The 9,262-nt window shown below is 42.6% G+C and overlaps 1 protein-coding gene and 1 non-coding gene across 2 annotated transcripts; one reads left to right on the top strand and one right to left on the bottom strand.

The window, feature by feature from the left end:
* Positions 1–228: 228 nt before the first annotated feature.
* On the top strand, positions 229–6,515 carry LOC124654778 (ubiquitin-activating enzyme E1 1-like). Its single transcript, XM_047193765.1, has 7 exons — positions 229–340; positions 416–780; positions 1,643–1,860; positions 2,829–3,623; positions 3,877–4,745; positions 4,926–5,361; positions 5,596–6,515. Exons 2-7 carry the CDS (start codon positions 534–536, stop codon positions 6,190–6,192), a joined length of 3,162 nt encoding a protein of 1,053 aa, XP_047049721.1. The 5' UTR covers positions 229–340; positions 416–533; the 3' UTR covers positions 6,193–6,515.
* Positions 6,516–6,950: 435 nt separating this feature from the next.
* Positions 6,951–7,022, bottom strand: TRNAP-CGG. The gene has a single exon. It is a non-coding gene; the product is annotated as a tRNA-Pro (tRNA).
* Between the last annotated feature and the right edge of the window lie 2,240 nt (positions 7,023–9,262).

The following is a 9,262-nucleotide window of genomic DNA, read 5'->3' on the forward strand; positions in this document are numbered from 1 at the left end:
CTTTTGTTTTCAAAATATAATCGAGTAGGTGGTGGATGACTGGAATGATTGGAGCCACATGTCAGCGTGCATCTGGGCTCACCTTCGCAGCCTCCTCGTTCTTTCCAGAGAGGACAGGTGCTCGTTTCCCCGCCAGCAAGAAAAGTACACGCGGTTTCCCTGCTCACCGACACGCGGGCCCCACGCACCAGTCCCCATAAACAAAGCCGTCCCCGTCCCCGTCCCAAACTCCAGCAACAACCGCCGAGACTTCGCAATCAGGTCCTCCGATTCCTCTCCCGCAGACTCAGAAACCCTAGACCATCCCGCCTTCTTCCCGCACGCGACGAGCGAATCCAAGGTGAGTCCCGTCGAATCCGCCCTCCGGCACCCGCCTCCTCGCGCTCCCCGCCTCACGACGGGCCCTCCGGTGCAGGTTTCGGCCCTAGCGCGCGCTGGATCTGGCGCGGCAGCTCCCGGAGGCCGCGTACTACTGCCTGCTCTTCGCGGCGTCGGCGGCCGTGCTCGGGCTCCTCGGCGGTGCTGCGCGCTATATGCTTCCCCGCAAGCGGGAGATCGTCGCGGGCGAGGTCGAGGACTTGCAGAAGAAGACCCGCGCCGGGGAGGGGGAGGCCGGCAAGGAGGCAGAGGACGCGGCAGCCATGGCACCGCCCAAGGGGATGGAGATCGATGAGGACCTCCACAGCCGCCAGCTCGCCGTCTACGGGCGCGAGACCATGAAGCGCCTCTTCGCCTCCAACGTCCTCGTCTCTGGGCTCCAGGGCCTCGGTGTCGAGATCGGTATGTGTACTCCAGCCGGACCTCCTCTAACTAACTAGCTTGCTTAATTTTTTTCCATAAAACGTCACCTTGTATGTGTGGTAAGTGGGTCAGCTATTAAAAAGGAAACCGGCAACTTGTTTGCTAATAATTATGTTGTTTTTTAATTTCTTTCCCAATTAGATGTAGCTTAGTGACCTAGGAATTCCTATTGCGTTTTCCGTACCTAAATTTTTTCTGCTCGTAATTAGTACATGCTCCTGGCTATGCTCTCGCTCTGCTGGGATTGTTGCTAGTTTGATCCAAGGATAGTGATGAAGGATTGCCCTCTTATCTAGACGTACTCTTATTATTCTGTCCCATGATTTGTCTTTTAACCATCCAGTCAAAACTTTTATCTTCCTTTGCTCTTTAACCAGTGTTTTTCATCACAACCCAATGCTGACAAGTGTTGTTTAAACCGTCAAATCCAGAATTGTTGTGTTACTCTATCAAGTGCCTCTTGCTTACAAACTGTTAGTCTACAATCATGGCATGATGGGCAAACTGTAATGTGCATAGATAATGCTGACATTTTTGTAATAATACCAAGAATAGTTTTTATCGGTGATAACAAGTTGATACCTGGCACCATAAGGCTTGAGCCTTTACTTTTTGTCCTGCTGGTTAATTTGGTTATTGGATGCATGCTGAGATGTCAGTTTCTCATTAAGGCACACACCAGGAGTATTTGAGTACAAAAACAAATTATAAGTTTATTTAGATGCTTGTCATTCAATGTATTATTGAGCTTTTCAAACTTGAAGAGGTTTTGACAGTTTTGATTATGGGATGGTAAAAACCATTGGCTTATACTTGATCTGGTAACCATGTATTCCTGCAGCAAAGAACCTTGTGCTAGCGGGTGTCAAGTCTGTAACCTTGCACGATGATGGTAATGTGGAGCTATGGGACTTATCAAGCAACTTCTTCCTCTCGGAGAATGATGTTGGGCAAAATCGTGCTCAAGCTTGCGTACAGAAGCTGCAAGAGCTTAACAATGCTGTTCTCATCTCTGCTTTGACCGGCGATTTGACCAAGGAGCAACTTTCTAAATTTCAGGTGCGCCAGCATGAAATTGATCTATGGTCTCCTAGCTTGCTATTTCATTCTTTGTACTTGTACGTGCCTTCAGTTTAAGGTTTTATATCATGCTTGAACTTTCTGTGTATGTTAGTTGTAGCAACAGGCTATCTGTCTTGCTATTTAGTTTTGGTATTGAAATTATGCACCAGTTTTGTGAACAACTAGCGTGTAGAAAAAAAGCCTTGCACCATAACTGTGGCATTTATCGAACATCACTTAAAATACTCCCTCCGTTCCATATTAGTTGTCGCAGATTTGGATGTATCTGCGACAATTAATATGGAACAGAGAGAGTAATAAAGTAAATATAGTCCTATAAATTTTTGGTCACAATCTCATAATAATCGAGGTATGTTGAAGTGTGTACACTGTAAAATTGTATATGAAGTATAATGTTTTTAATCTTGCATATTATCAAGGGATTTCCATGAGATTCTGAAGAGGCTTCACCTACCTGACTATTTAGATAGTGTAGGTTTCTATAATCTATATGTATTTCCATGCTCCATTAACCCCTTGGTTTTACCTTCATTTATTTTTGCGTGATTTTGGTCCTGAAATATAAATTTATTTTAACTGCGAATTTTATATTTGGTAATTTGTGTTCTGTTAACTGAGCAAGTGTTGGCCTTGGCAATATTTATTGTGACATGTCATTTGTCTGCTATAAATTTGTTCATGTGCTCCATCATACCAGCATATCCTACAAAGAGATGTTGTTTGTCCAATGCAACTGAAATTTCATAGCCATGTTCTTGTTTTGACGAATGACAATGTTTTCATTTTGGCGTTGCACTTCAGTTTGCAGTATATGAGTTTTTGAGGTGGATTAGATGACTCTTCTGGTGTTTGTTATGAAATTTGTTTATATGCTTCTTGATTTACACTGGTATATTTGGTCATTTTCTCATCCTCAGAATAATCACTTCTATATGTACTTACAGGCCGTGGTCTTTACTGATATCAGCTTAGAAAAGGCAGTTGAGTTTGATGATTACTGCCATAGTCATCAGCCACCCATTGCTTTCATCAAGTCTGAAGTTCGCGGTCTTTTTGGCAGCGTATTTTGTGATTTCGGTCCTGAGTTTACAGTTTTAGATGTGGATGGAGAGGAACCACATACAGGAATTGTTGCATCGATCAGTAATGACAATCCAGCACTTGTGTCCTTTGTGGATGATGAGCGTGTGGAGTTCCAGGATGGTGATCTAGTTGTTTTCTCTGAAGTCCATGGAATGACTGAGCTGAATGATGGGAAGCCAAGAAAGGTCAAGAATGCAAGGCCTTTCTCATTTCAGTTAGAAGAAGACACCTCTTCGTTTGGCGCATACGTTAGAGGTGGCATTGTCACACAGATCAAGCTACCAAAAGTTATTAAATTCAAACCCTTGAAAGAGGCCATGGTAGAGCCAGGAGAATTTCTCATGAGTGATTTCTCCAAATTCGAGCGCCCACCTCTTCTGCATTTGGCATTCCAAGCTTTGGATAAGTTTAGGAGTGAGTTGAAGAGATTCCCTGTTGCTGGGTCTATTGATGATGTGCAAAAGGTGATAGAGTATGCTGATAGCATTAATGAAACTCTGGGTGATAAGAAACTTGAAGGAATTGACAAAAAGCTCCTGCACCATTTTGCCAGTGGTTCCAGGGCTGTTCTGAACCCTATGGCTGCAATGTTTGGTGGTATTGTAGGTCAGGAGGTCGTGAAAGCATGCTCAGGGAAATTCCATCCACTGTATCAGGTTAGAATCTGCTGTCTCTTGTCTTGAGTATATGATTTACATTGAGAACAGAGCGTCGCTCTGTTGGTTAGGTGTGCGGGAGCGCACTCCGGCCACCCGGGTTCGAGTGCTGAGTATGACCCGGGGCTCAGGAGTTTTCTTCTATAAAAAAATGCCAACAGGTGCTAGTGCCTGGGTTGGTCTCGTTTTTTTTTAGTATATGATTTACATTTATATACAGTTATTTGTAACGTCAATTGTTTTAATTTTGTAGTTCTTCTATTTTGATTCTGTCGAGTCTCTCCCTGTTGACCCCCTGGAACCTAGTGATTTGAAGCCAGAGAACACTAGATATGATGCTCAAATCAGTGTATTTGGATCTAAGCTTCAGAAGAAACTGAAGGAAGCAAAAATCTTTATGGTTGGTTCTGGGGCACTTGGATGTGAATTTTTGAAGAACCTGGCGCTAATGGGTATTTCTTGCAGTCAGAATGGAAGGCTGACTGTGACAGATGATGATGTTATTGAAAAGAGCAATCTGAGTCGCCAGTTCCTTTTCCGTGACTGGAACATTGGACAGCCAAAGTCCACGGTTGCTGCCACTGCTGCTATGGAAATTAATCCTAAGCTTCATGTTGAGGCCCTTCAGAACAGAGCAAGCCCCGAGACCGAAAATGTGTTTAATGATGCCTTCTGGGAGAACCTTGATGCTGTTGTCAATGCCCTTGACAATGTGACTGCAAGATTGTACATAGACTCAAGATGTCTGTATTTCCAGAAGCCACTGTTGGAATCTGGGACTCTGGGTGCTAAATGCAATACACAGATGGTCATCCCTCACTTAACAGAGAACTATGGGGCGTCGAGGGATCCACCTGAAAAGCAAGCACCTATGTGTACTGTGCATTCATTTCCTCACAATATTGATCATTGCCTAACCTGGGCTAGGTCTGAGTTTGAGGGTTTACTTGAGAAGACTCCCACTGAAGTAAATGCGTTTCTGTCAAATCCTACTACGTATGTAAGTGCTGCAAGAACTGCTGGTGATGCACAAGCTAGAGATCAGCTTGAACGTGTTATTGAGTGTCTTGACAGAGACAAGTGTGAGACGTTCCAAGATTCTATTACCTGGGCCCGGCTTAAGTAAGTGTACCCCCATGCCCTCCCTCCTCTCCTTCACAATTGTATGACTTATTTATGCAACGGAGTTATGATTTTTGAAATAATTGCAGCTAGATCTTTTGTATTGTGAGTCTACTTCGCAGGGCTCTGTTAATCATACTTCTAATGTTACCTTACTGCTTTCCTGGTTGTCTATCTCAGGTTTGAGGATTACTTCTCCAATCGTGTGAAGCAGCTGGCATTTACTTTCCCAGAAGACTCAATGACCAGCTCTGGTGCTCCTTTCTGGTCTGCTCCAAAGCGGTTCCCACGACCTGTGGAGTTCTCGTCTAGTGATCAAAGTCAGCTTAGCTTTATTTTGGCTGCTTCAATATTAAGGGCAGAAACTTTTGGAATACCCATACCAGAGTGGGCCAAAACCCCAAACAAGCTTGCTGCTGAAGCTGTCGACAAGGTGATAGTCCCTGATTTCCAACCAAAACAGGGGGTTAAGATAGTTACAGATGAGAAGGCCACTAGTCTATCCTCTGCATCTGTTGATGATGCTGCTGTCATTGAAGAGCTTATTGCTAAGTTGGAAGACATTTCCAAAAGACTACCATCAGGGTTCCACATGAACCCAATACAGTTTGAGAAGGTCAGCATATCATATTAATCCTTGTAAAACTTCACTGATTTACTATGAATTATTTCCGTCAACTTATTTTCCATACTACCTTGCATGCTAAATGCTCGATTTCATGGCAGAACAAAAATTCCTAATTTTCTTGTTTTTGCTTTTTCATTTGGTATGGCAGCAATGCATCTTACTCCTATGTATCCTGAAGTTACTTGTATGAAGAGTTGATGAGCTGCTTTCTGTATTTTGCAGGATGATGACACTAATTTCCATATGGATGTTATAGCTGGTTTTGCCAACATGCGGGCAAGAAACTACAGTATTCCTGAAGTGGACAAGCTGAAAGCCAAGTTTATAGCTGGCAGGATCATCCCAGCTATCGCCACCGCAACTGCAATGGCCACTGGCCTTGTCTGCCTCGAGCTTTACAAAGTCCTTGCTGGTGGACACAAGGTCGAAAATTACCGCAACACATTTGCGAACCTCGCGATCCCCCTCTTCTCGATTGCTGAGCCAGTCCCGCCCAAGACCATTAAGCATCAAGAACTGTCATGGACAGTCTGGGACCGGTGGACTGTGACCGGCAACATCACACTGAGGGAGCTCCTGGGGTGGCTCAAAGAAAAGGGCCTGAACGCTTACAGCATATCCTGTGGCACTTCGCTGCTGTACAACTCCATGTTCCCCAGACACAAGGAACGGCTGGACAGGAAGGTGGCAGATGTTGCCAGGGATGTGGCAAAGATGGAGGTGCCTTCTTACAGGCGCCATCTCGATGTTGTGGTGGCTTGTGAGGATGATGACGATGAAGACGTCGACATCCCACTTGTTTCGGTCTACTTCCGCTGAAGGCCTTCATCTGCATTTATACCGCCTTGTGGTTGGTCTTGTCAAAATGATAGACAGGGTATCACTTTATGGCTTACTGTAAGCTGAGTGGGGTTTAAGCCACATCACTGACTTCCCTATCATCTCGATATTGCTTGTTCGGCTCATTGGGTCAGATCTGGTGTTGTTACTGGACATCACGAGACTAGTTTACTGGCTTACAGAATGGCCTTGATAATTATTGTTTGATACACAACTAAAATGGGTCCTTTGTTTTGTTGGCAAATGTTGTCTGAATTTTCTTTCTGATGTATGTTGCCTTTGCTGTGTGCCATGGCCCACGAGTCCGTATGTGTGTTGTTAAGTGGGAGAATTTCTTGTTTCGCCACTTGTATGGCTTAGTGAAATGCTACTCCTATGTTTTCGTTAATGTTATCAGGAGTTGCATCTTGGGCACATTGTGGAGATGGTGGTGGTATAGTTGGCCACATGAATGCCAGATGGACAATTTTTGCTTGATGCTATCAGTTCAATTAAGTGAAGGGTCAAGTAACATGCGTGGTTGGCGTATGCGTTCCCACCGATGCACCAACCGGCGTGATCTTGTCTACACTGTCGGGCTGATGGAGTGATGGTGCATGTTATGCCCAGGTTACCGTCTTCACGACTCGCGATGTAGTCGTAAAAGTGTTAAAATTTAGGTGATGTAACGGAAGAAACGAGGACCCGAATGTTGGGAATATTTTATAGGAGGTTCTAACTATGAAAAGAAAAAAATTGGGGTGTTGCGAGAATCGAACTCGCGACCTCTCGCACCCGAAGCGAGAATCATACCACTAGACCAAACACCCGTTGTTGTTAAACATGCAGAAACTAGCTAATTGAAGTTTTAAGAAAAGCGAGTCAATTGTAGGCAAAATATTTTTTTCACAGATTGTTGGCAAAATATTGTTACTGAGTTCACTCGTGAAGGGCAATGTCTGCACATGGGCTATGGTGTCCACTGAAACAACACCATTTCTCTAAATACTTCTATTTCACTGCATTGAGAAATGGAAACAAGTAAAAACACCGATTGAGAATAAAACCTACACAAGCTGGATAATCTTACATGTGTCGAATAGCCCCATGCATGGGCCATCAATATCAACAAGGGAAAACTTAAGAATGATGAAAGTATCCCCATGGACCGCCAACATCAATAGGTGAACACCTAAGATTGTTGAAAGAATCAGATCCATTGGATATAGTCCTACATGTGTTGAATTTTCCCATGGGCCTCCAACATCAATAGGTGAAAACGTAAGATTGTTGAAAGAATCATATCCAAAGGACACACTCCTTGCAAGTTTTGTTGTTGAGCCACTGCTTCACCGTCGTACCATAAATATCGCAAAAATGAAACAAGAGAAGCACCGATGGAAACAAACTTAACACAGTCAATACGCGAGACCAAAGCACCATGGACCGTAGGTATCAATTATAGATTTGAGGACCATAGTGTTTAAGTCCACGAGGTTCCATTGCCCCATGTTTGTACTAAAAATTTAACAAGCCACCGCTAGGCTTTTGAGTTTCTAAAGATGTTAATGCCGAACATAATCTAGACATATGAAGGTACACACCATGTCAAAGCAATTCGTCCAACCTATTCCTCGAAGCGTAGAAGTCAGGTCGAATTTCTTAGTTTAAAGATGATGTTTAGGACAATGCTTGATAATTTCCCTGAAGAATAGCCAGTTCAGCTCTTCCTTTAGCTGAAGATGTAGGTGATCAGTCACGGTCCTTCCTTCAAACATGTCTCCACCATGAGACAGCAAGAGCACATTAAAAGAAGTGATGACCTCTTCTTCTCTTTTCGAGAACGATAATTTTTTCTTTCAAGAATGTTGATGGCCTCTTCTAGAGACGTACATAGGTAGGCCCAGTGATGAAGGACGGAAATGATATATGGTAGGGTGATTATTTTTTTAGAAAATAATAAAGTACCAAAATAGTAGTAATGATACATTAATAATAATATAAATGATTGTAACACAATCACTTAGAAAATATTAAAATGTTTTATTTGATTATAGTTAGAACCTCCGTGCATACCAAATTGTCATCTGAATGGCAAAGCTTTACCCTTTTTTAAAAAATATTCTGTAATTCTATCGATTTTTTTTTGAATATCAGTCGTTCGATGTGCAACTCAATCATGATGATCTTTATCGCCATGAAATATATTTTAACAGTTATCATCCCCACCGGTAAAGCAAAGCCAATCATTGAGCCTATAATGTCACCGGAGGAAATATGATGTGCCTCACAAATATCAAGAAATCTTTAAAATCACTAATTGATTGTTGTTGTCGAATGGTGATAAGGAGTTTTTTCCTCGCTCCCTCGCTCCCCCTGCGGGGCGATCGGGGCGCCTGTAATATCCCAGGTTTAGAGACGATCGAGGGGTAGAATTTACAAAGGGATGTGCATTGCATCATAAAATACGGGGAAATTTCGCGCTTTTAAAAGAAAACTGCATCGAAGGGGGACAAGTTTCTCTCTCGACACCTTACAGGGTTAGGGTCTCGAGAGTGCGATAGACTTGGACCTTAATTAACTAAATTAGGGTTTTCGAGAGGAGAGGGGAACATTGCATCTCAAATTAAGTTGCATGATTGAATTCAAATAAGATATGTTTGAATTTCAAAATTCAAATATTAATTGAATATATCATAATTCAAATTCATTAACACAAATAGATAAGCAAACATGTAAAAGAATATCACATATAATTAAAGCTCATTAGAGAAATTTGAGCTTTATTGATTATCACACAATTTACATGGTCAATTACAATATTCCAAATTGAATTATAAATGTTACAACACTTTACAGAAATTACAAGAAATGAAAAGGAAAATGAAAAATTACAAAGATGATCACATAACTAAACTACAAGCTAGATTTCTTCATGAAGTCTTGATCATCTTCTTTGATCCCTGTAAACAAAACAACACAAGGAAATGAAACATTAGGCCAAGTGTGGCAGGTTAGCAAAACAAGTGAATTGAGAGGATAATCTCAACACTGCCGGGAGAGCCAAGCC

This window comes from Lolium rigidum, chromosome 5, assembly GCF_022539505.1.
Source record: "Lolium rigidum isolate FL_2022 chromosome 5, APGP_CSIRO_Lrig_0.1, whole genome shotgun sequence".
Classification (NCBI taxonomy): Eukaryota; Viridiplantae; Streptophyta; class Magnoliopsida; order Poales; family Poaceae; genus Lolium; species Lolium rigidum.